This window comes from Chiroxiphia lanceolata, chromosome 1 (assembly GCF_009829145.1).
Source record: "Chiroxiphia lanceolata isolate bChiLan1 chromosome 1, bChiLan1.pri, whole genome shotgun sequence".
NCBI lineage: Eukaryota > Metazoa > Chordata > Aves > Passeriformes > Pipridae > Chiroxiphia > Chiroxiphia lanceolata.
In genome coordinates, this window is record NC_045637.1 from 148210580 (window position 1) to 148236721 (window position 26142).

Sequence of the window (26142 nt, forward strand, 5' to 3'; positions counted from 1 at the left end):
AACCTCTGCTGAACCTCTCCTGTGATATCAGGCTTTTCTGTGGCTGGATGAGCCCTGCCTTCCTTGGTGGACCCTTTGTGGACCCTTTGTGGACCCTTCTTCTTCCAGGGCAGTCAACAGGGAGACTGTTACTCAGCCTCTTCTGGGTCCTCCTTTGGCTTTCTGCTTAGCACATGTCAAGATACCACAATGAACTGGCAAGAACTTCATTGTACTGGGAGACTTATGGCTCATGCAAACACTTACAGCAAAGGAATAAACATTTTTATTTCCCACAAGCTACCACATTATTCTTGCTGTATGTGCCTTTGCTCCCAGGTCTTTACTGATTAATTCTTTTCCACTATTTATCAGATTTATCAATGCTATATTAGGTGTTCAAATTGTTCCTTTTTCCTTTCATTTTCCCCTGCTTAGGTTTTCAGTATATTTTAAAATATGCCCATTTACAGCGTCTTGCAGCTCTGGGAAATAATGGTTTCATTTGTTTCTGACATTGTTCTGGAACCTGAAACATGAAACTCTATATTATTTCCAAATGCCTTTCATAACATGACAAAACTCATTGAATAATGACTGTGATAGCTCGGGCAAACCTTCTGCTCGACAGGTTTTTTTTTACTGAGGTAAGTAGCAATGATTTCACCCTCCATTTCTATATCTGTGCCTTCTGCATTATATATTCCAGCAATCCATCTCTGCCAGCAAGAGCAGGCATTGTGCAGATGAGTTTGAGGTTCATTCATAGTTACAGGGAAAGGAGCTTCATGGCACAGGTGACAGATGTGAGGTTTTAGCACTGGGTTGATGTTACAAGATGGGCTGTTTGCACATTCCTGTTACTGGAAAGACAACACATTAATACAATCAGAGCTTTGTGACAGAGATGATGACAGATCCCAGGTGGTAAATGTAGGGACAGGCTGAAATTCTCTTGTAACAGGATTTTTTACTGTAGGGAGCTACACTGAGCACATTATTAAAATATTCTGCATGTGATATGAACTGTCTGAGCCTTTGGTCGACTATTATTGACTGAATCCCACAACACCAAAACAGAACAGCCCTCCTTGAAAATAATAGAGCAGTTTAATGCCAGTAAAAGAAAATACTTTTACTATGCAGCAGGTAGGAAATGTTTGGAAGTTTTTGCCACAGGAGGTTTATGGAATCAGCTGGTATCAGAAGGGGCAAAAAAGGGATTGAAGAAATTCATGTTTCATTAATAGATCTTAAAGGGAATAGACATGGTTATAGTCTCAAATGTCTGTAATCTTTTTGTTGTAGATGATGGTGAAATATGAGAGGACTGGACTGCAGAAAGCAGACAGGTCACACACTGTCCTTAAATAAATCAGCTGCTGTGCCTGCTGAGGACAGAATGATGGGACAGAGGCAGTGGTGAGACCCCGTAGGACACTCCTGAAGTCCTTATGTCTCTTCTTGTCCTTTTGCTCAGCCAGATCTCCACATTTAGACAAATGAATTCTGCCCAAGTAGTCAAGGCTAGTTTCCAGAAACCCTCTGCCTTGTGTAGAAGAAGGACAAAGCTGTTTTCCTGTCAGCTGCGGGTAGAAGTAACTCAGTGCTGCCGATTCAGGTACAAGGAAAAAAGAGTCAAGTAACTCTTGTATGATTCCACAGCAATTAAAGTGAAGCTTAAATCTGACTAAGTAAGTGTGACTAAGTGTCCCATTTGCCTTTCTGTCTGCTCCGGAAGCAGAACTACCCAGAGCTGCTCACCTGCGATGGGTGATTGTCCCCTGGGTGGAGGAGGAAGGAGGTAGGTGTCTGTATACGAGGACTACCCACTCATACTCAGAGTTGAAGGAACAATCACTAAACAAAGGATGACCCTGTGGCTGGAGACCGAATTCATAGCACTGCACTGCTATCGGTAAAAGAAAGAGGCAGCAACTCTATTTCCAGCAACTTCTTCATTGCTGTGTATAAAATGATGCCACCAGACTTCAGCTTTAGTGGAAAAGATAAGGTAATGGGAGACTTCTGAAGGGAACTGTACTTCCCAGTGGGTTCAGTGCTTCAGAGTTACACAATAAAAAAGTCAGAGTGTCTGCAAATGATCAGGAGAAGAAACCCAGGAGTGCCTCAGAGGCTTATCCCAAGTTTGGCAGAATCAAGATGAGTGAGGGGACAATTCTAAATGCAATCTCAGCTTCTGTAGGTCTTAGAGAGGAGCACAAAGGCCTGGAGTAAATAATAACAATTAAACAAAAATAAATAAAGTGTATTCAATTGTTTTGAGTGGGATAACTGAGCATCACTGGGTCTGCAGCCACCAAAGGAAGGCTCCTGTAGTAAAAGAAGGAAAGACAAGGTGCATACAGCATGGTGAGGAGTGCATAAGCATTTCCAGCCTTGAGGATTTGCATGATAAATGTGCACTGGGACAAATATTTGAAAGAGAAATTACCCAACTGATGGTGAGTCAGAATGTGTGAGAGCTACATGGAAGTACAGCTCCACCAAAACCACCCACACATTAACATGGGTCAATCACCTATTTCAGCACCACATACTGCAGCTCCAAATTAGTTTGTCTGTGCTCAACACACTCCCTGTCTCCTGTTCTTCTGCAGTGCTTCACGTGCTCTTGGATGGATTTCACACATTTCCTCACCGAAATCAGTGGTAAAGCAGACTCTTTGCATTTTGGTTTTATTACTGACTGAGAATTATACTTCCATAAGAATTATGTTTTTCTGGTTCATCCTCAAGTTTTAAAAAGGGAAAAAAATTAATCTGAATAACCCAGTCCATTCCAATTGATCCTCTGATGCATTTTCCCTTCCTCAGCATCTCCTGCCCTCTCTGTCTAATCCACTTTTGCCCAGATCCTAGAATTAATAATTTTGCTGTGTAGGCATTTATTCTTTCTGGGAAATGTCCCAATAATTTAAGTGTCACAGGCCCATAGCTCTGATAAACAGATAGGTGTGACATGGATCCTTTTGACCCTTTGTATATTGGTAAATGCTTTGTTTAAATCCAACAACAAAAAAACAAACACGTGCATTGACTCCACTGGGATAATGAAGTCACCTCCTCTTTTGGGCAGAGGGGGAAGATCTCTTTCCACCTCCTGGCACACTCAGCCCCTGGGGCAATACCAAGCTTCATCCTCTATACCTGTTCCCATGCTCAGCTGTGGCTGGGTGCACCATACCTGGCCATCTCAGAAGCCAGGGCACCTGCACCAAAATACAGGGTCATCAGCTGGAGAGAAGAGGAGCCTCTGCCTCTGGGTACCCATCCCCTCCACTGGATGAAATCAGGACTCTTTGTTTAAGTACCAAAAAGATTTTTTGTAGCCAGAAGCTGCTTTTTAGCTCTGGCAGATGACTTTGGGTATTTGAGTTATGGGGCTCTGGGTCCTATTTCTGTTGTGTCCTTTGTCTATAGTCCAACATTAGGTCAGTTATGGGATAATTCCATGGCAAAAGGGCTTAACAGGGTGAAAAAGTGGGTCTTGTTCATAAGTTTCTCTGAAGTCTGCTTTTATTTAAAAGATCTCATTTCGTACCTCCTATTAATTACATGTAAGAATAATTACCGGGTTTTTATGCAAACAGGATTAAGGAAAGGGAGTAATAAAAGAAAGATGGTGTGAGGTGTTCAACATCTCAGCCTTTTGACAGTGCAAGTCTTTAGTTTCAGACTGAGGTCATCTGAAACACCACTGAAACGGGGGACTGGAAAGTAAAATGCAACCCAAAGAAACTGTTATCAGGGGAGGGCAGCCAACCCACACAGAGAGTTTTGGAGGTTATAAGTCTCTAAACAATTTTATGGTAATCTCCTGATCCTGCCAACGTCAATGTCAAAGCCTTTAAAGGGTGAGTTTCAATTGCACCCTGGTTTATAATTAAATTTTTTTTTCGGGCCACATTCACAATTAAATAAATAAACTAATTAAAATGCCAGTAAAGTTTATCTTCAGCAGGTGCTCAGAAATTGTGTTATTTCTCCCTTGCTGACTCATTGTCTGTACATGACCATCACTGGTACTACTGGAAAATGGCTTCTTCACAAAAATTGAAACAAAATTGTTTACAACTGTAATTACTGTCTCAAAGAATTTGTATATTTAAGCAAAAATAAATGTGTGGCTTTTATGCTCAGAAGTGCACAAGCAAGTATATTAATAAAAGAAGTAAAAACTTCCAGAGTCCCTAGACAGTTTTAGTGAACATGTGCCACCTCATCTGACAAAGAGTGACAGATACTTTCTAGAAAATCCTGTGCAAATATTGTATACTTCTCATCATGTTTTAAGTAGTTTATCCTATTTTTCAGCTACAAAGACGGTGACTGCAGTATTTCTCTTTACCTGTGTTAGGGAGAGGTTCTCCAAAGATTTTGGACTTGTGTAAAATGTATTCATGAACTTAAGCCCACAAGGAAATGAGATCATTTACTATGACCTTCCACAGACTATTAAATGACACTGAGTTGCCAAACCACTACAACATAAGTCAAGTTCATGAGTTGTACACCCTATTTCAGAACTCCCTGTATTTCAGACAGCTGAATAAAAGTCAACCCTGTCATCCTTGGAGACTGCCTCATGTCCCTGGTATAAACTCCTTGTCTCCTGCTCCCAGCTGACCGTGAACTTTGTCCCTATTCCAGGAAGACCAGATGCACTTAAATTTCCAAGAAAAAGGTAAAGCCTGTGTATGCCTTTCAAACCATGCATATGGAGCACTTTTAAGGGTTTTTTTAAAGAAAAAGGCAAGCAATTAGACTCCTTGGTCCCATTGATTTAAAACTAGGATACTTCTCAGAAGGAGGCCTGGTCAAAGGAGCACACAGAGCAAGCTGGACAACCAGGCAGTGGGTGCCTTCTTCAGGGTGAGCTGAATCCTGCCCAGGGTCCATTGACTGTGTGGCCCCACTGCTCACCACACTGGGTGTCTCCAGAGGGGATTTGGCACCTGGCTGATTTGCATGTATACTAAAATGTCTCAACCAAGGAGCCTTCATCCCCAGCTGAGTCACATTCCTGAGCTCCTTCAGTAGCTCAGGAATGCACATCAGCCTGATGTGCAATTATCTCCTTCTTGAAGAGGTTAGTGGACTCACACTAGCATTTAACATTTTCACATCATTCTCATAATCAGACACGCCATGAAAATAGCTTTCCAGTTATCTAGATTAATGTGTCATAAAACAAAGGGTAAATACAGAAAATAAAATTATCCTAGTGATCATATTCAGCCAAAACTAGAATTTAAAGTGATTTTGTTGTCAGAAACACAGGGGAAAGAGCTCTATAATTCTTCAGACTCTTACAAAATCTTTTGAAGGGTGCTATCAAATGTCTCCAAAGTCCATAGAAAATGTTATCTTAGTTTAGTACTGAGATGTCTGACTCATTTGGCTGTAATGAACAACCTTCTCTAACATCAAACTAAGTGTGTGCTCTCAATATAAGTATACGTTCTTTGGAGATATAGTAAAACAAAATATATCTCCCTGGAGCAGTCCCATTAGAGACTGACAGATCGTTTACTTCAGATATTGAAGATAAAGCATCATTTTTAATGCCTGTCCATGTAGTAGGTAAGTAACTAAAAAACCACAGCAGTGTAAAAACACAAGTTCTGCTATACAGTATTAATTCTATAAAGTTCTACTATACTGCAGTAAATAGCAGTGAAAGCATTACCACTATCCTTCAACTTATAAAATAAATGAATACTGTGAAGTCCTTTTTCTTTTTTAATATATGATATCTGGGCAACTTACCTCTTGATTTGTCTTGTCTTTCAAGCTTTTTCTACTCAAGCCAACACAGTTCTTATGAATGTAAACAATACTCCAGCAGTTTTTAGTCTATACCTGTGCACACTAGCAAAAGATTATTTGAAATGCTTGGAGCACAAACTCTATTTCCACTGTACAATCAATTTTTATCTGGATCACACACAGCCCATTGCTGCAGGACAGCCACTGGAACAGAGGAGAGCATTGCTCTCGCTTATGAACTGACGTAGTGTCATTTCTACATGTTCTTGGCTCCTCTGAACAAGCTGTGACAAAAACATGAAATGCTTTAAATCTGGACTTGGAAAAATATATAGTAGAAGATCTTTATCAGACATGCTGCTCCCTGTCTGGCATTCACACATTGCTTGAAAAACAGTACAGTGTTGTGGCTGAATTGGTATCACAGCTTCTGTCTCAAGAACAGCTTAATCAAACCTGAGGTCACTTCACAAACTGATTCCAGAATCACACAAAATATGCTGAGTTGGAAGGGACCCACAAGGATGACCGCGTCCAACTCTAAGCACTGCACAGGACCATCCCCAAGAGTCACACCATGTGCCTGAGATATGATCTTTAAGTAACATAAAAAGTCCTATCTTCATGATTTTGTCTCTGAATGGAGCACAGATCCTCAATTAAAATGACTGGAAAACAACCACCCTACTGTTTAAATCATTATCAGTCTCAAGGCAGGGTATCAAGGGCTACCTCTGAGGTTGTTGAGTCCTACACAGATACTGTCAGTGGGTGAATTTTCACCATCAGCTTTTCATCTCTTTTAAATCTGAGTAAATTGCAGGCTAAGAACTACAGGACATACCAGAGAAGATGGCACCTTCAATAAGAACTGAGAGACTCTTTCCTATAATTCAGATCATGCCATCTTCCAAGTATCTTTTTCAGGTCTGGTAATCAGATTTTCTCTTTGGTGGAAAACACAGTGTAACAAAAAACCTGCCAAAAACTTGACTGCAAGGAGAAGATCGATATTACCTGTCTGTGTAGCCAGGCGTCACTCTCATCTTCATGTTTCTAAAACAGAAAAAGAAGAACATTAATACAATACTTGTCATTTATTACATTTTGCTCATCAGTGCAGGAAGCTGTTGGATTGAATTTGAAAGGTTGTTCAGAAATACAAAGAAACTGTTTCAGGAGCGGAATCCAGTGGCTCCTCTCCTTGCCTTTCCTCTCCAACAAATAAGCATACACTAGATCAAGAAAGCATTTTACTCATACAGACCAAACACATAAATCCACAAGATATATTGTTCCCTAAAGAAATAAAGCTTTTTAAGAAATAAAGGTTGAAATGAACGTTACTAAGAAATTTTCTGTGCAGTGCTCTATACACAGAATTGCATCATTTTTTCAAGGGATGGGTATATCAGGACGATTTTCTACTCTGGAAACACCTATGTCAGTTTAAAATATAGAATGTGTTAATACAGAGCTTATATTCATACACCATTTATATTAACTGCATTTATAGAAGGGTTAATTAAACTACAATTAAAATGGGTGTAGATAAAGATGAGCTGGTTTTCATGACATTAAATATATATAATGCAACCAGAATGTTGCAAAGGTGTTCAGGTTACAAACTGTTGAGATGTGTGTGCTTGCATCTGAACAGATGTATTTCAAGACAAGTAATCACTCTCTCTCACACACAGAGTATTCTTGGCCTTGTAGGTGTTAAAAAAAAGTAAATATTGCAAACACTGTTTATATTCTGTGTCTGCCTAAATAAATATGTGCCAGCTGTTGTGTCATGAGGTAAAATAACTTAAACAGTTTCTCCTTCCTTGGGTTATGAAAACTGATGGCAAGTGACCCCTTTGCTTGTCTCTCCTACCTTCGTGCAAACTCCAGTGGTGGCATCACACAGCGTCAGGATTGACACATTCTGGGCCCTGTTCAGCCAGTTTACTGCCACCTTGGTGCTGGTTGCCCATTTCACCATGGTTATGTAGTAGTCCCTGCAAACACAGACATACATAAACCAAATCACAGACCTGCCATCCCTAATGAATTCCCGCACGGCAGAGCAGTTGGGGGCTGCCACAGGCAAACGGTCCAGGAGATATCCCTGGTTATTAAGAACATTGTGTCTTGATGTCTTTAGGCTGCCTTATGTATATATTTCAACCCCTAAAAATGACATTTTTAAGGCTGTGCAGGTGTTTTATCTGACACTTCTGAAAGTTATTTTCAAAGAAGTGACGAATACGGAGATAAAGAATCTTTCAAGCTATTCTGTCTTCTGAGAAGGACTGAAATGCCTGGAGCTACAAATTTATGCACATGTGGAAAAGAAATTGCAAACCATTTCCATTCTGAGCACGCTAACTGGCTGACTCAGACCCACCACCACCAATGGCTGGATTCTTTATGCTTATGAAAAATTAAGGGCCTCTAATTATGCCAACTGCACACTTAAGTATCCACGAGTGGATCCTTGCATTAAAAGGCAAATACCAAGAAGGATAGAGTTGGGAACAACATGAGATTTCTGTAAAGTAGATGCAGCTGGTTGCCATAAAGCAGATATTTCAGGGTTTCATTGGCAAACCTCCCACACTCCCAGCACCATCCTCTATTGCTGGACATGTTCAGGTTGTGATACCACTTGAAGTAAATCATGAGTGTGGGCTGCACAAAAGTCCTCTGCGCTAGTGAGCAGTGGAACCACCTAGGCTGGGCTGGAAAATACAGGATCAGGAATAAATTCACTGATGGTTGCCTTCTCAGAGCCAGGGTATGGTGATGTCCACCTCTGCAGCAATTCAGGTCTCCACCACTTTATTTGTAGGGTACAACTCTGGCTGAGTTGCCAAAGTTGGTGATGTTATAATATACTGCTGGGCTTTGTGGGCCAAAGACATCCTTAAATTATAATATGACATTTTACAGCATACAGTCTATAAAAAATTTATTAGTTCATTTGTTTGCTATAAAATATGCATAAGGAATTGTTGCTCTCATTGGAAATAATGTGCTTTGTCACTGGAGAGTACTTCGTGTTCTGGCAAACGCTCCTGCATATACTGAATAAAAAGGGCAAAACCACAAAGGCCTGTTTGTCTAGAAAAATAACAAGTTGGAAATTGATTTTGCAGTTTTCAGTAATGTTTACTGTCTGAAACTGGCTTGGGAAAAATAACAAAAAACCTCAGCACTTGCAACCAGTGCACTGGATGGAAGGATACGCCCAGGTGAGACAACAGCAGTCTGAAAATTTAGGGCCTGAAATAAAATTGTAATTTTACTCTATATCTGCAACGGCATGGACCCTAAGAGGAAAAAAAAAACAACAAAGCAAAATTAAACTGTATAACTGTCTCTTTTTTTCTTTCCAAAATGAACTGACCAAATTCAGCCTACCCAGAAAAGGAATGTAAATTTAGTACCTATTGTGGCTTGGAGCATTTTTTCCATAATTCCAATTTAAAGTTTCAAGGTAATATATTCAATTTTTACATCCCTCTCACTGTTTGAACACCGAAACCATGGTTTTTTTTCTCAGGAAAACCATGAGTTTTTTTCCCTTATTTTAGGTGACTCAAGAGTTTCCCTAACACCCTAAAGAAAGGCATAAAGTCTCAATTTCTCTCTGAAGCTTCTCCCAGCCATCAAGGCCATGGATAACTAACCCACAGATAACTGCAGATACTTGTATAGTCAGTATTCTAATTTCTGAGTAGTGTTGAGTCTTTCATTTATTTCCCTTCACATCTCCTCTGTAGGATAACCAAGTTTTATGGTTCCCATTCTGCAGAAGAAAATGAGACAATAAGGTGTGATTCATCTCAGTTAATTGTAAACATCTGCTGCTCCAGCAGCTGCACTGGTTGAGCAGCCAGTGGGGAGAAACGAGAAGCCAGTGCATTTCCCAAGCCCTCTCCACCTGACCTATCCCAGATTTTATATGAAGCTGATTTAAGGAGAACTTATTTTCCCCCATAAAGCAAAATCTAGACCCCATCCTAGTAAAGACATTGGTGGTTGGGTTTGCAATTATCTGAGACTGGTTATTCTGCAGCACCCTTGTTCATATCCCAGCTTTCCAGGGCTGCTTCCTGGAGGTATCAATCAAAAATATTAGGTATGAATCTATCATATGAATACTTACTGTATGACCACAGTAATAAAGCCATAAACACCACAAAGAACACAGTGATATGTGGCCAAGTGACAGGCTGTGGTCCCTGGGGCACATATGGATCCTGCCCCGGATTCAGGCTGGAGTTGTCTGAGTTTCCTCATTATTTATTTGTGCCTGCCCTATGCAAGGACCAGTGACAATTTCTGCACTCAGGGGAAATAACGGGTTCCTTAATTTCCCACCTGAGATGCAAATATGACATGAGAAATAAGATGGGTCATGATCCAATTCTGACCACCTGATGATGTAATTCTTGAGGTTCAGTGGTTTTCAGGCATTAAGTGTTATAATGTTTTTTTATTTTTCTTTGCCCTGTAATTTCCACCCCTTTCCTTTCTTTTTCTCATAGAAAAGCACGACTTGCAGAAAATTTGTCAAAAATGTTCATAATGAAAGATTTTTAAAAAGGAAAAGTTATCAATATTGTACATTTCCCTGCAAAATATGTCTTTCCATTATCAGCTATGGTTTTTGGTTTTCGTTTGATTGAAAAATATCTAATTTCTGTGGAAAATTTCTGACTTATTTTAATTTTTAAAGAAAAAAGACAGTGGCATATCTCCACTTTATTATCTGCTTTATTAATTGTACTAAATCACTTTGCTCCAGACAAAAAGAACACGAAATACCACTCTGTCCATAGATCATCTACGTGAACTGACTGAGAACATTGAAATGCTTCAGACAGAGATCCTTATCACCAGTTTCTCCTGCTTCCCTGAAACTCTGTTCTGTAACTAACTGTACGGTGCATCCCTCTTGCCTATTTTAAGGAAATGTTATCACACTAATCCTCTCATTTCAGAAAACATATGCATAATGAAAATGCACCCCTATTGCTCTAGCAGCACTACTTATGTCATGCCCTAGAGATGGCAATTGCCATGGCTTTGATGAAATATACAGACACTAATTAATTATGATGTATTTTGCATCATTTTGCAATATTGATTGCGACCAAATAAATTATGGCCACCCATAACCATATAGAACAAATTTATTAACAACACTTGGATCCTGCAGTCTGAAGTTATTGCTGTAATTAAAATGTTTCTGAGCCTCTCTGTTTACAGAGAATGTTACCAACAGAGAAATTATGTTGTCCAGGAGCTGCCGTTTTGATACCGCCACGGGGATACTGTGATGGGAACACCACAATCCTGAATTCCTTCCTGCTGTATGCAGATCTAAAGTTGTATTTTTGAAAGGAAATTGCATTTATGCCCATTTGGTTCGGTCACAGGTCATACATCTTTTGTTGCATAAATGGATTTGGAGTATTTTAGAGTTACTCAGTGTAAACATGTTCTAAGGCTGACAGTAGCTTTCCTATTAAAGAAAGGAATTGTCACCGTAAATAATCCCACTGCTTAAGTGTCCTCTTGTCAGACGACCATGCAGCTTTATCCACAGTCCTTATATCCTTATCATGCATAATGAAAGTCACACCTGCACCCTCCCCTGTCCCCCCCACTGCCCTGATTTGTTAGCCCTGTGCTGTAACTCCTGTCTTTATTAGACTGGAATTACACTAATTTAGCTACCAGCTGAAAACCATGAGCGTGTGCATTGGCTGGATGCTCCTACAAGAACAAGTGATGTGCCTGGGAATGGCAATCCTGCAGCATTGCATATGGAAGGGTCATCGTGGATAGTTGAGATGTAGAAACAGGGTCTGATTTTGCTTGCCCTTCTACAGAGCTATTTCAAGTTTAAATCAAAGTTATTGAAAATCTGGATTTGGGTTATAATCTCCAATCTTTGCATGGAGGAGCACCATGCACTACCTTCTCTCCTGAACAATGTAGATGTACAATGTAAACACAAACACAAATGCTAAACACAAGCTTTGGTCACACATCAAAGTCCAAGACAAACTTTTAAACTCCTGCTGAATGAAGACTTAAGCATGTAATTAGAAATGGATTTCTAAGTAGTTGGCTGAATTGCAGGATAACTTCTAAAATAAACTAATAAACTGTGCCCTAAAACCAGCAAAGAGCTTTCTTTCTTATTTTTAATAAAGATCAGGCAATGTATGTGCAGGATGTCCACCTGGTTTCATTTCTATATTCATGTCATGAAGCAGTGAACTCGTGTTTGCTGTGCTACAGGGTGCCCTGTTTCTGCTTCATGGTCTCTCATACAGGCTGCAGACAATATCCCTCCTATAATGCCTGTGATTCCAAGTGGAATGAAGGTGTTCTTATAGATTTGGGGACATTCCGTCAAGTTGCCAAAAAATAACCCCACTCTAAAGTCAGTTTGTGTCACAGCAATTTCAAATGAAAAACTGATAATGTTATACAAAATAGAAGTAAAAAGACAAATAATTTGAAAAAAAAAAATTAAGCAGATTTACACAAAGTGAAACTTCTTCATAGCAGCAGAGAAAGAAAAATGATCTAAAAAAAAGTCAGGCTCTGATCTAAAACCCCAAGACAACTGAGGTCCAGCATTCCAGGGCAAGAAAGCACCTACCTCATCCTCTGATCATCTGGTGGAGTCATTTCCAGGTCATGAGTGGGTCCATTCAGACCAATCACATGCAAAGAAATAGTTGGATTTTCCATTCCAGCCTGGATTTTAAAATAATAATAAATTAACATATCATATACAACACAGAATGGTTTTGATTTATTACATCCCCATGGATTTTAATTGTATGGGGATATGGACTAGACTGCTGTGGTCGTTCACAGGAAAACTGCAACTGTAGTGATGTGGCACAGTGTGGAGAGGTCAGTAGGCACAAATAAAGGGTAATTTTACTTAGGACACTCGGTAATAAAAATTTACTTTTCATAGCAACTGGAAATATTGATATTTCATGCACCTTTTGATAAAAGATTGTCTAACAGGATGATGATCAATATAGTAAAATAGAGATTCATTTTGTACTGTAGGAAAGGGCATCCCCTGCTGAACCACTGTGATTTCCACAAGACCTGCATACATGTGATATCTCTCCTGCTAAATTATGGTTCACTTGGACCAATATGTGAGGTCTTGGGTAATCAGTGCTTAAAGCAAGACACCCAGAAGAAATGACTGCAGCAGACACCCCTGTACTGCTTTAGAACAGAAAATTACAGCAATAAGAGCAGCAGTGTGTCTGTACTGGTAGAGAGCTGTGCTGGTGCTGTGCACCCACTGCAGGTCTCCACAATTATGGACTCAAGAATGGCTCTTAAGTCTTCTCTGTCTTTCACTGTGTCCTGTGTAATGCTCAGGCACCATTAAGGCTCTGAAACCACACTATGTGTCCTCTCACATTAGGCCATCCTGGATATTCTAAGGAAGCCCAAACACTACATTTTCCTTCTTTATTTTATTTTTTTTTGTATCATAGTATAGAATATATGTATGTATGTATCTATTCATCTATCTGTCTCTAAATATAGAAACATATATAAATATAGAAATTCCAAACTCTCAGACATCAGCAACCCTATACTAGCATGGAAACGCAGTTGCTTTTTTTTAGGTGTAAAAAGAAAGGATTTTAAAATTTTATTTTCATTATATTTAGAATTACTCATCGAATCAGAAAACTGCAATTTTACAAATGCAGCTAAAGAGTAATGGAGACCACATTCACCAGGGAGCAGCTGATATTCCCTTAGATCTGTTTATTTTCATTGCTTATCAGTGTGCACTATTATGCAGTCCCCTGCCTGAGCCTACTGGAAAGAAAATATAATTTATTTCTGCTAGAGCAATAGGACTGATTATTTTATTTTCCCTTACCTTTGGATAATGATATGTTTTAACAGAAGGGTAAGGGCTGCCAGTGTATATCGGGATCTCCATGCTGGGGACTCTGGAGGCATTAATTGTTGCATATGCTAACCTGGTGCCATCAGGAGACCACCAATGAGCAATGTGAGTCTTCAAGATTTCCTCTAATTAAAAAAAAAAAAAACAAGAAAAAAAAAGGAGAGAACAGAAAAAAAGGCTATTAGAGGTAAATTACTAGTTAGCAATAAATGAAAGAGCGTAGATAGGAAAATCCCAGTCTAATCACAGCACGGGGAGGATGCCACAGGAATATCAATTAAAAATACTCATCAAATACACACAAATGAACACAATTGATAACAATTACTCTGTATTTATAGGCTATTAAACATAATTACCTTGCTGAAGAAACATCAAATTATTTGTATTAGTGCATGTATTCATGACAGCATAAAAGGCCCTGCTACTCCTGCTATGTGTCCTGCACATGGACACATGTGTTCACAGTGCCATACTAGACACCTATCAATCAACTCAAACAGCATTTATGCTTAGATACAAGTGCTTCAGCAACAATTTAAATATTCTAAAGTTCTGTTACCAGTTGGGAATAAACAAATATAGCAATTTTTTAATACTCAAGAAAGGCTTCTTTACAGGATACCAGCCTTTAGAGTCTTGGATACTATCTTGGCTTTTATCCCTATTTCACTTTTTAAAATACTTTTGCAAAGCAATTTTCCATAAGTAGCCAAAGTCAGATCCTGATCCTTTTTACCACTGAATTTTGGGATTATAGGTTTTTTTCGAGATTTCAGTAATGATGTTTCTGTTGAAAAGGTACTCAGAAAGATGCCCATAAAACGTGTCAGAGTTCAAGTATTTAAGGAGGAAACAATATTGCCATTATAAGAAATTATTTTGAATACCTAGTTCTCATTAAACTCAAAGAACTTCTAATTTCTAATACTTTTCTTATAATTTAATATTCTTCATTGTAAAGATGAGTTCATCTTACAGATCTCCAGAAAAGCTATAAAAATTCACTCTTTGTCCAAAGTGTCTCCAGTTACTGACATTTGGAAGACACTAACTTGGCTTTTTAAACCTCTCATTTTGTGAAAGGCAATAATGTAATCCATTTTCATTAAGAGGCTTAATATCATGTGAGTCATTCCTATTTAAACCACCAGAAGGGCTTTCATATGCTGTACAGATTGATGGGCAGGAAGATGGGTCCCATTACTTTAATGTGAGAATAAAAATTAAAGAGGCTGCAGAGTGTTTCTAAGCCTTCACCATGAAGTCCTGCTACACAGGTCCAAGCAGTTCCAATGTCTGCTGTCATCACTGGCCTTTGGAAAAATGACTGAGGATTTTCCAAATTTAGACCCACCAGGTTTGTACACCACTCTATGAAGAACCCCCAGTCTAACCAGGACACCCCTCTAGTCTGAAGACCAGAAACTCACTGAGTCTTTTATTTTTTAAAAAAAATTGTGTGAGCAATCCTTGGAGAATAGACAATTACATTCATCACAGAGCAAATAAACATTTTGTTAATCCAGACTTGCATATGGCTTGAGATAAAACTCAAGGTAACATCAAACAGAGTACAAGGGAAAATCATCCTTGACACTTCTGCATTTTACAAATAACTAATTAATTAATCAGTGCTTAATGGCAACATGTAAGTGGGGTTTTGGAAGCATATTTAGGAAGTCACAAATGTTGCATGGGAAAGCACATCTGGTAAATTTGCTTTACTGCATTGTCCCACCTGTTCTATGTACATTTAAAAGATGCTGCTTTTGACTTTTATATTGGTTGCCCATTAAGGAGATAATTAAGAGTGTAAAGGAAAAGGAGTAAAGATGAATGGCACATGAATCCTTGACATTTTAACATTAATTAGGAATGACTTTATTCAGCAAACATTTTCTGCAGGATCTCAGACTTAATGAAGCAGTTTTGCTGAAGGTCACACACCCAGAAAGGTTTTAGTGCAGGTTTTGTGGTCCTCTGTTAATGAGATTTAATTGAGTGAACCTTTGCCTTGAAACAAAGCCAGGACCTTGCTGTTATTAGAGAGATCAGTTAGTTTTAGCAAACCAGGGAACATTCTCATGAAATATAAAATGGGTTAGTACCAGAAAGTTTCATCTAAAAGTAAAGCATAATTTGCAGCCCATTTGTTCTTGGGGACACTCTATTCCTTGCATTTTCTTAAGCCATGACACACATGCTCAGAAAATCACTTGCAATCAACACTCCTTTCTAAAGTTAGTTCAGAACCTGTCTCATATTTATGAAAAAACAGGTTTTCTTTAAACACCAAAGCCCCCCTATACATACAGCCCATGACCTCCTGATTAAGAGTATAAAGCGATAATTGATAAAAACCTTTGCTGTCTTCCCCAGTCCTTACAGTCACTGAGTGCTACATGATGTCGGGATGTTGTGAGCGAGCTGCTGAGATCCCTCACAGTCAGATGCTGGTGGCTCTGTGCTTTGCTTGCCAGTCACACCAGGGCATGAAACCCCAAAAACAGTGAGAATAAAGTGCGTGGTTGCCCTAACTGAACAGGGGCTGTTCAGACATGCTGGCTGGGTTCAAGCACAGGGGCTGAGGCAAGTCAATGCTTATCCCATGTTAGCATATTCAGTATTGAATCACTCTGAAACAGCTGGATGACCTTGCTTATAAGTAATGACTCTTTGGTGGGGACTGAAATGTTTGTGTATTTAAACCTTTTTTAAGCTGAATAAGATTCAACTGAACACTCTTTTCAAAGTTGTGTGAAACAAAGAGTCTTCTAAGTTAACAGACCCTCAGGAAGAGCATTTGATGTCCTAGGTTGGAGTATCTTCAGTGACAGTTTGGTACATATCCATCTTAGAGACTACTGTATCATTGGATGAGAAAAGAAACTGGAAGGAACAACTGAGGTGTGATGAGAGGAATTTTTCCTGAGCAGATTTAAAGGTTGCTGCTTTTTTTTTTTAAACTTTTTTTTAAAGGTTAGTGCATCACGTGGGTGGTCATCTTTGGAATCAAGACCTGAGTGGCATCAGGTTCACCAGAGTGAACCAGGCTGCCTGAAGTGGGAATGCCATTTCTTCTGAAGACTGTGTTTCCTGATAGATACTCTTGCTCACCATCAGGAAGCCGAATGAGAAGTCCCTTACTGTGGTTCTCAGCTGCCAAGTAACAAGATGTGGTGAATCCGGGATTGGAGGTAACATTTGGCTGTGATACCATATGGTCAATCCCTGGAAGGACTGTACAGTGGATCAGAAATTGCATGGACGTTTCTACTACGTGTGTCATCAAAAACTAGCCCAGCATGTGTATAAAATGTAAGGAGCCACCTGCTTGTTTCAAGATGCAAGTTAATTCCAGCAGTACTTGCAAGATCAATGAAATGGGAGACTTGTATCTTACTTTAGGTAGCAAACTTCTCAAGGAATCATATGAAATGGATCTGGAAGACACTTCAAAAAATCATACGGTTCATTCCTCCATCAACAATATCCATCCTGTAAGAATCTTCACAAGTGGATTTTGCTATTTCTTTTGATACTTGTGTAGCACTTTTAGCAGAGGTTTAGCCATAGAGCTCAGATACTTTTTGTTATCATGTCCATCTCTGTCTAAAAACTGAACTGTGCCACTGACGTGCATCCAGACCTCTGAATTCTCTTATAGACTCAACATAGGGAAAACCACAAGGGCTTCATCTTCTGCACCCTCAGTGGCAACCAGCAGGTTCTGGAACAACCTGTTGCATTCACCACGTTTGGAAATCCACACAGGCGGTTTTAATGTTCTGAACCATAACCTGCCATTGCAGTATTTCCACAGGCATTTCCATGACAAATCCACTTCCCAGGCTCGCACAGAGTTCCAGACTGGCAGAGCTCCTCCTTATTAATAAGCACATGTAAATGCCATGACCAAGGGGATTTCTTCATGCATTTCTAAAAATTCAACTGGTTCTGCAGCCTTTGTGCACATTCTGAATCATATTGGTGAATTTTGCCTTTCTGCTGAGGGTGGCAAAGTTCTGGCTTGCTGTTTGGGAAAAGATACAGCCCTCACCAATGATTGACTGAGAAATCCATTGGTAGCTTAGAGGTTTCTTCTAATTTTTCAAGTTGACACGAATAACTTGTAATTTCCAAGTGTGAGTTAACAAAACCAGACATGCACAAGAAGATAATAATACTTGGACAGACCAGTCCTATGACAGGTACCATTGCAACCCTTTTCTACCACCTTCAGAGAAAAAAAAAAAGAGTAAAGATGATATCAGGAGGAAAGATTGAGAAAAAGAAATAATTTTCAAGTGAAAAAATTATATTTGCTTTTTTGTCATCTTCTAGAGATCTGAATGTCATGCCCACTTCTGGTGAAACACCTTGTGTTTACACAGATGGGCTGCAGTTAACAACTGCATGTCACTGACTTCAGAAAGGTAATTCCCATTTCTAACAGCTGAGGAGGCATCCTTGCAGACTGAGCAGAAAGGTTTATTTATCTGTAGCTAGAAAAGTTGAGGCTTCCTGCACCTCAGGAGTCCAAAATAAGGGTGCAATGGACAGAGGCACTTAGGAAATTTCAACTATTAAATCATAGAATCATTTGTGTTAGAAAAGGCCTCTAAGACCATCAGGTTCAACCATTAACCACTGTGTTCACCACCAAACCATATTCCCAAATGCCACATCCACATGCCTTTTGAACACTTAAACCAATTTGGCTCATACAATCAAAATCCTCTTCTTGTTCTGAGTGTTGCATTTTCTTCTTCAGTAGAAAATCAAATCAATATTATGAATGTTGCACCCCCAGAATACAAAGACAGATAATAAATAGTTTGATTCTCCTCCGAGTAGATATAGATACATGCATACACACAAACACAAACATATCTAATTTTCTCTCAACAGTCTGATTAATTCAGAATATTTTAATTTTTACACCTAGTATTATGTAAGTATTTTGCCTGACAGAGGGAACTTCCCCTTCAATATTATTAATTGCTGATGTGGTAAAGTATGGCAATTCTGGGGAGCGTAATCAGTGGTTTTGTTTGTGTGATGCATTGTAGCTGATGCTCAGATCACGAAGTATTTGGTGTGTTGAGGATATTTTGCTGTTTTATTAAAACTGCTAATAAAAAGGAATTTCAAGCAAAGCAAAATTAAAGCCTAACATAAAGGCCATGGCTTACATTAGGAAAAAAAGCTCAAAAGAAACTGTCAGTAGGATGCATCAAAAGAACATGAGAGGAAGAGAGATCAGAGAACAGAAAGGGGGTCTAGGAAAAGAGAAAACAAAGACTTCTGAGATAGCAAAACCCCAAGGGTTGTCATAGAAACATCAAATAAATACAAATGCTTATTTGACAGGTGCCATCTGTTTTAAAATCAATTACTAGATCATCTCAAAGCACCAACCACATGTCCGAATCAATTGCTATTGTACAGTTTGAAAGCAAGTATTTTTAGCCAGTTAGGGAAAACTTATTGTTCATATTTGCCTTCACTGACCCGTGTTTCAGGGATGGCTGCAGAAGACCACCATGCCATCTTTCATTCATATACAATACATTTTTTCTCTCTGTATAAGTCTTCACTAACTTCCATTAAATCATTGTAATAGGTATAAAATGAGTGTTAAAGCAGCTGTGTGTATGCAAATAGTATAAAACTCTTTTATATTACTATATCCAATTTACATTTTCCTGTGTTGACATTATTTTGTGCTGATGTCAGCAACAGCCCTGCAGCACTATTGATTTCAGAGCAATTAATCCTCTTTCACAGTTGTCTAATTGAGTCAGGTGGAAAAAACCACAGTTTTGCAGGGCCGTTGAACAATTCAACAACCTTTTGGAGAAAAAGAAAAATTTAACTTTTTGGCTGAGCACAAACTCCAGGTTTAGCCCAGTCCCACAGTTCCTGTATACAAAAAACAACCATTCTCAAGGTGCTTATGTCATTGTCCAAGAGATCCTTAAGAAAAACAAGTTGCAACACTGACCTCCTCTTCCTTTATTTCTGCTTGGAACACACAGTCTCCTCTGCCACTGACAGCTTATGAAGAGCAAACTGTTACTCGCTTTCATGGTGTTTTTGAGGACATGCTTCAGAGAGCACTTTATAAACACCGAATCCTTGATCCAAAATCTCACCACCAGACAGCAGCAGCATTGTGCAGCCACGGAGCCAAACAGATGCAGGCAAGGAGCTCCCACATGTTTGGCAGCCACAAGAAGGTGGCAGCCCCTCAACTCAGGGAAAGGAGTCCAGCCAGAAGTTCTGCATCTCCTCATGAACGGGGAAGGTGTGGGCTGCAAGTGTCATTATTTCCCCTTAGTCATGTGGTTTAATTGCTTGAACACATGTTGTTTTCTGCTCATGCAGTCTTGCAGCCCCTTGCTCCTGCAGAACATCATTTTGAGACAGCAGGAGAGGGTTTGGCCAGTGCTTTTGCCTCCCTGTGGCCTGATGCTGAGGGCCTGGAGAGAAGCTCATTTTAGCCAGATGGTTCATGCTGGGCACTGAGGACAACCCCATGGGACTCTTCATGTGTTCTGCATGGTCAACAAGGTCACATCTTACCTCCACGTCCCCTGTGTGGGCCCCAGAGCTGCTGGGTAGCTTGAGCCAAGGCCAAGCTCAGCAAACAAGCAAACCCCATGAAATGTGAACACTAATGGGCCATGATTCACCTTTTTTGAAGGTGGCTCTGTGTGACAACACCACAAGCAGCTGTGCTCTGGCAGAAGACATGTCACTGTTGCTCACTGATACCTGGTAAGGACCCCTGAGGGAACAGGGGGATGAAGAGAAAATGTCCAGCAAAGCCAGAGTGTGCACATCAGAGACAACTGATGTTCAGCCTGGTTCAATCCTGACCACTCCAACCTGGGCTCCTCATCTGTAGTCCCAACCACTGTTTCTCTAGGACAAGAGTTAGGACATCTATCCCCATGAAGCAGGATGAGATCATGTTAGGAAGGCAACTCCTGACAGAAGAGACTTTCTGAGAATACTAATTTTGTCCCCCTTTGAAACTGCTAGTTTAATGATTGTGGTTTGGGGTTTTTTTTAAATTTTTTTTCCCCTCAGATCCATTGATTCTTCTAATTTGTTGTGTTTACAACACTGTAGTTGTTATATGAGTCAGGGCATTGGAGTGTTGTTTACAAGATTATCGGCAAGTAGCTGCCAGACTTTCTTTGCTATCTGAGTGCTTGGGGGCTTCAGAAGCTGGTGTTACTGAACACCAGCCTGATCCTCAGGTACATCTCTACAGCTCCTACAGAATACATACAGGAGGCCAGGCTCTGACTGTAATAACTAAAGAATAATGAATGTTTAAATCTCCCTTTATTCATACAAATGGATTTGTTGGAAAAAAACCCCTCACCTAACACAAGATACACACAAGCATGAGATGTCATCTGAGAAGTGCACAAAATAAGAGAAGAATTTAGCTATCTGGAAATGGCCAGAGAGGCTCCTCCAGGCCATCTTTACGTCATGACACAATGAGCACATTCAACTCTGCAAATCTCACTGGAAAAAGCCACATAGAGGAACTGTCCCTCAGGTCTCACACGGTCCCTGGGTCTCCATCAGGAGCCATGAGCAACTCCCCAGGAGGTTTAGCAAACCCTCCAGAGCAATCACAGCAGGCAGGTGGGATTACCATATGTCACACACAAAGCCACACTATCCTATTGGCACACCAGTATTTTGGGGCCTGCTTTGCAGTAAAAGCTGTCCTCTTTGGACAAACACACCAGAAAAACATTGAGCTGCCTCCACATCCTCCCTCTGCGCTTTTCAGAAGTTACTTTCTCAGCGCTTCTCACTTTTTTTTTCCCTGTGCAGCATCCTTAAGAATCCTTAGCTGTTTGCTTTCAAAAGCATTAATGATTAACACTCACAACAGCTCCTAAAAATCAGCAGGTGTCCTGCTTTGGTGGTGTGAGTCAGTCAGTCTCAGTAACAACATCTTGGACCATGCTGGCTAGACTGACACGCAGACATTTCATCAACGGCGCCAAGGCTGTGATCTGTCAGGATGTCCAGATGTAATAATGAAAATGGGGACTGAATTATGAAAGTAGAAATATTAGAGATCATGTCATCAGCTATTCCTGTTTCTTCTCCAAAGAGCAAATGCATCTAGGAAACCCATCCGCAGTGGCAGACTGATGTATGCCCCTAATGAATAGTAAGAATGTATTTTTCCATCACCTGGCATAAACACCAACCCACAGCCTGTTGTCAGCTCTCCATTGAAAGCCTGCTAACTAGAGGCACTAAATCTGTAGAAACCTTTCCTGGGAAAAGTCTTCTGGGTGATTTGCACTGTAGCTCACTGATGTGGGTAAATGCTCATTTGCAAAGTTGTATTGTGCCTTCTCAATTGTTAAGGACCTCCATGAGACAGAATTCACATTGCCAAAATGCAGTAGGGGTCCTTATAGTCAAATCTTTTCTTCTTTCTTTATTCCCCACTGCCACTAAACAGGTTGCTACGGCTGGAAATACAATTTGCTTATCTGTGCAATGCAGTGAGACAAATCAAGGCTTTCATTATATGCTGAATATTACTCTATTCAAACCTGCTCAAGTAGCTTCCACTTCACCTTTCCTTTAAATTAGAAGTTACAGGTTCTTCCTAACTAATCTATGGGGTTTATGATAAAAGGAAGATGGACAGCCAACTTTGGCACAGGGAATCCATTTCAACAGCTACAGACATATCAAGAAAGTTAGTGATCACAAAACCCTCTGAATTTGACTATCAAAAATTCATTAGACGATTGCAATAGTTCAAGAACACAAGTGCCCAAAAGCAATCTCTTTTAATGTTTCATAAAGAAATATGAGAGATAAGAAGAACTGAACAGCTTGACATTGCTATTAAAGAACTTGATTCTTCAACCCCATGGACTTTTATCAGCACTTGCACAAGCTGTCTTTCATGTGAATTGCTTGCATGATTTATTCACCCTGAGCAGCACCTGATAGTCATCCAGCCTGCGTGCTAATAAACGTCAGTTAATATTGCAAAACACAGCCCTGCTTTATGAAATGGGAACTGGAGCACACTAACTGAATTTAGTTTAGCTCCAAATTCCTTACCTGGTTTAAACTGCTACAGTCATTGAACAGCCATTAAAAAACCACTTTGAGTATATATTGCCCTGCTATGGCAATATTCCCAGAGGTTTCAACCTGAACAGTGATTCAGGATCTGGCTAACAGAGAGATTTAGCTCAATAATGACTCAGAGGATGAATCTGATTTTACAGCACTGAATAATCAGAGGAATTACTGAGATCAATAGAGTCACCCAGGAATAATAAAAAAAGAGAGCAGGATAAAACCAGAATTCAAATTAGCTTACAGCAATATTTCAGAAAAAATGCTCTTATCAAATAACAGGAACATTTATTATTAATGAAGGTAATGGTATGTAATCAGGTTATGCCACTGATGTATCAGTGGGGTTTGACTGTGTTTATCAGAGTGGTGGCACTTGCATGTTGAACAGAATTCCATTCTTCCTAGGTATGTGTCTTGAAGATCCTCCACTATGGACTCAGGAAAGCATAAAGAAAAGAAAAGCATTTCTGCAGGATAATGTCCACCCAACAAAATCTCTCTTATCCCTACTACCAGGAAATACCTTTTTTTATTAATATTTTTGAGCTGTAGACTCCTCTGTAGTAAGTTTAAGATTCTGGGTAGACCTTTATTGCAGCCTTCCAATACTCGAAGGGGGCCTATAGGAAAGATGGGGGCAAACATTTTAGCAGGGCCTGTTGTGAAAGGACAAGGGGTAATGGTTTTAAACTGAAGGAGGATTGGTTTAGATCAGATATACAAAATAAGTTTTTTACAATGAGGGTGGTGAAACACTGGCACAGGTTGCTCAGAGAGGTGGTGGATGCCTCATCCCTGGAAACATTCACAGTCAGGTTGAATGGGTCTCTGAGAAACTTAACCTGGTTAAAGATATCCCTGTTCATTGCATGGGGGTTGGACCAGATGAGCTTTAAACGTCCCTTCCAACTCAAACCATTCTATGATTCTGTGAAATGCTGGCAGAGCACAAATCAATTTGTAGCGAACAACATTTCTGCCACTACAACTTAAAGGCCCCTTACGTTAACTCAATAAGCACACGCCCAAACAAGGACAGGTAAAGTAGAGAAACACCTTCCCTTCTACTGAGGTGGAAGGAAGCAGAAAGAAGACTACTGTGAGTGTTTCCATTCACATTTGCAGGGCACAAAGGGTTTGAAGGCCTTCAAGGATGCTGAAGTGGCTCTGGGGGATGAGCAAGGTGGTGTCACCCAGCTCAAGCTCACGAGAGCTTGGTCAGGCACGGGGTGCTCAGTGCCCTGCCCAGTGAAGATCTGGTCCATGGCATGTTTCTCATCACAGGTACTACCCCCACATATGTCTGTACTCACTAACATTTTTATTTTTGAATTTCTGGCCCTTTTAAATTCCTTGAAGAGTCCAAAGTTTGTGTCTCTAGTGATTACTGGTTTTACTTTAAAGCCACAACAACTAGTCTTCTAATGAGAGCTTTAACTGGGTAGTGAATTAAATATCAGATGATGGTGACTATTCATAGTGGCAATGGAATTCCAGAGATTCACAATTCTTTAAAAATTTTGTTGTTTTGATGTGAGTTTTATATTCCCTGTTGTACCTTGTTTCTCACAGTTGTACATTGATTCCATTATTTTCTACTTCTTGTTCTCAGATGACAAAACTCCCTTCCATAAACCAGCATATAAAAATTTCTGAAAAAAATATATCAAAATGTATGGAAATGTACATACAAACAAACACACAGAGCCATGCAGTAGCAGTGAAATGAAATTGCCTGTATAATTGGATCTAAAAGTGGTAGGAAAAAACTTATTAAAAATGAATATCATAGAAAGGCAATTAGGAATTTTAAGGAAAAAAAAGCCCTGATTAATTAACTGCAAATTATAAGTATTACTTTGAATTGGGTTGTACAGAACAGGATCAAATTACCAATTATACTTGCCTGCTTTGTTCAAAGATCATGAATGTGCATTTTAATTTGCACTGGAGAAAGCCAGCATGTAGAATTTTGCAGAAATCGCTGGGGATGAGGGGGAACTCCCCCATTACCATATAAATGACATGCACAGACTTATAAATGACATGCAGTAGATCCAGCTCGTATTGTTCCTTAGGATGTAGCAGGCAAATACCGGAAATTAAAATAAAGCTTATAATCTACCAGATAATAAATGTAACCCATACCCCACAAATCCCCATCTACCAAAGATAATTTTGTCTGCTGTTTTCTGCTGATTAAGGGTGGCTTTGGAAAAAAACACCCACCTCCTTTCCCTTCTTTATCTGTTGCATTTATTGGCAGGATGGAGATGGCTCCATTTTTATCTACCTAACAGCTTACAATATCTAATGTAGATTAATCTTTATTTCCAAGGTCATCATAGCCTGCTCTACCCTTAAAAACTTTCTATTTAGTATTGAGGACAATTCCTACATAAAAACAAAACCCCAAAACCCAAAAAACCCTGACTCATTATAGCAACTCCTGTTCTGCCAGTATATTTTTACCACGACATCCATGACATTAGCAGTGCTGCTGTGTCGAGGTCATGGCTGACCAATATTTCATTATTGGTTGTGTGGGGTGTTTGTTGAGCACTAGGCACAGCCAGGGCACAGGACATACCAAGCTGTTGAGTACTTTCCCACCACCAGACTATAAAATGTGTGTTTTGAAATGCCTCAAAATGTTCAGATGGCAAACATTATCAAATTGCAAAGAAAATAGCATTGCCCTTGCTGAGTAGGACCAGAAATGGTCAGTTGTACTCTTTGCCATTTACTGTTTATCACTAAAAAAAGTAATTTTCTAAGTCATGTTATTCCCAGAATATTTGGATGTGGTTTGCACTCAGAGGAGCCAATTTTAATATACATATTGTCCTTTCTTTCTATGACTTCCTTGGATGACTTTCATCTTTTCTTGGTAACTTTCCTCCTGGAAAACCAGCAGCTCTGGGCTGGCTGAACCAGATGACGCAGAGCTGTGGCAGTGCCTGAGGTGGATGTTCTGCCCTGCTCCTGTGGGCACAGAGACTTGTGTGTGGGAAGCTTCATCAGGGAGGGAGGCTGCAAATTACTCTTCTGTCTTCTTCCAAGTGATATTTCTCTGTCATTCCGTCCAGCCTCTGAAGATTGTGTGCTCCAGCCTGCAGCTATAAATCCCAATTATGTTGTTGGCACTTTGGGTGGGAGGTTTCATCTTCATCAGGCTTAGCAGGATTCCACCAGGATGTGAAAATACTCAAAGCATGGTTACATCATGATTACACATATTT

At 39.8% G+C, this 26142-nt stretch overlaps 1 protein-coding gene across 6 annotated transcripts in view; it reads right to left on the reverse strand.

Annotated features, from left to right (window-relative positions):
• DPP6 (dipeptidyl peptidase like 6) overlaps positions 1–26142 on the reverse strand; it is a 550202-nt gene that overhangs the window by 41921 nt on the left and 482139 nt on the right. For all 6 annotated transcript variants that reach the window (XM_032687013.1, XM_032687020.1, XM_032686996.1 and 3 more), the window contains exons 9-12: positions 13715–13869; positions 12446–12543; positions 7655–7778; positions 6790–6828 (exon numbers count right to left, since the gene is read on the reverse strand). In XM_032687013.1, coding sequence (XP_032542904.1) covers positions 6790–6828; positions 7655–7778; positions 12446–12543; positions 13715–13869 — 416 coding nt within the window. The remainder of the gene's footprint in view (positions 1–6789; positions 6829–7654; positions 7779–12445; positions 12544–13714; positions 13870–26142) is intronic.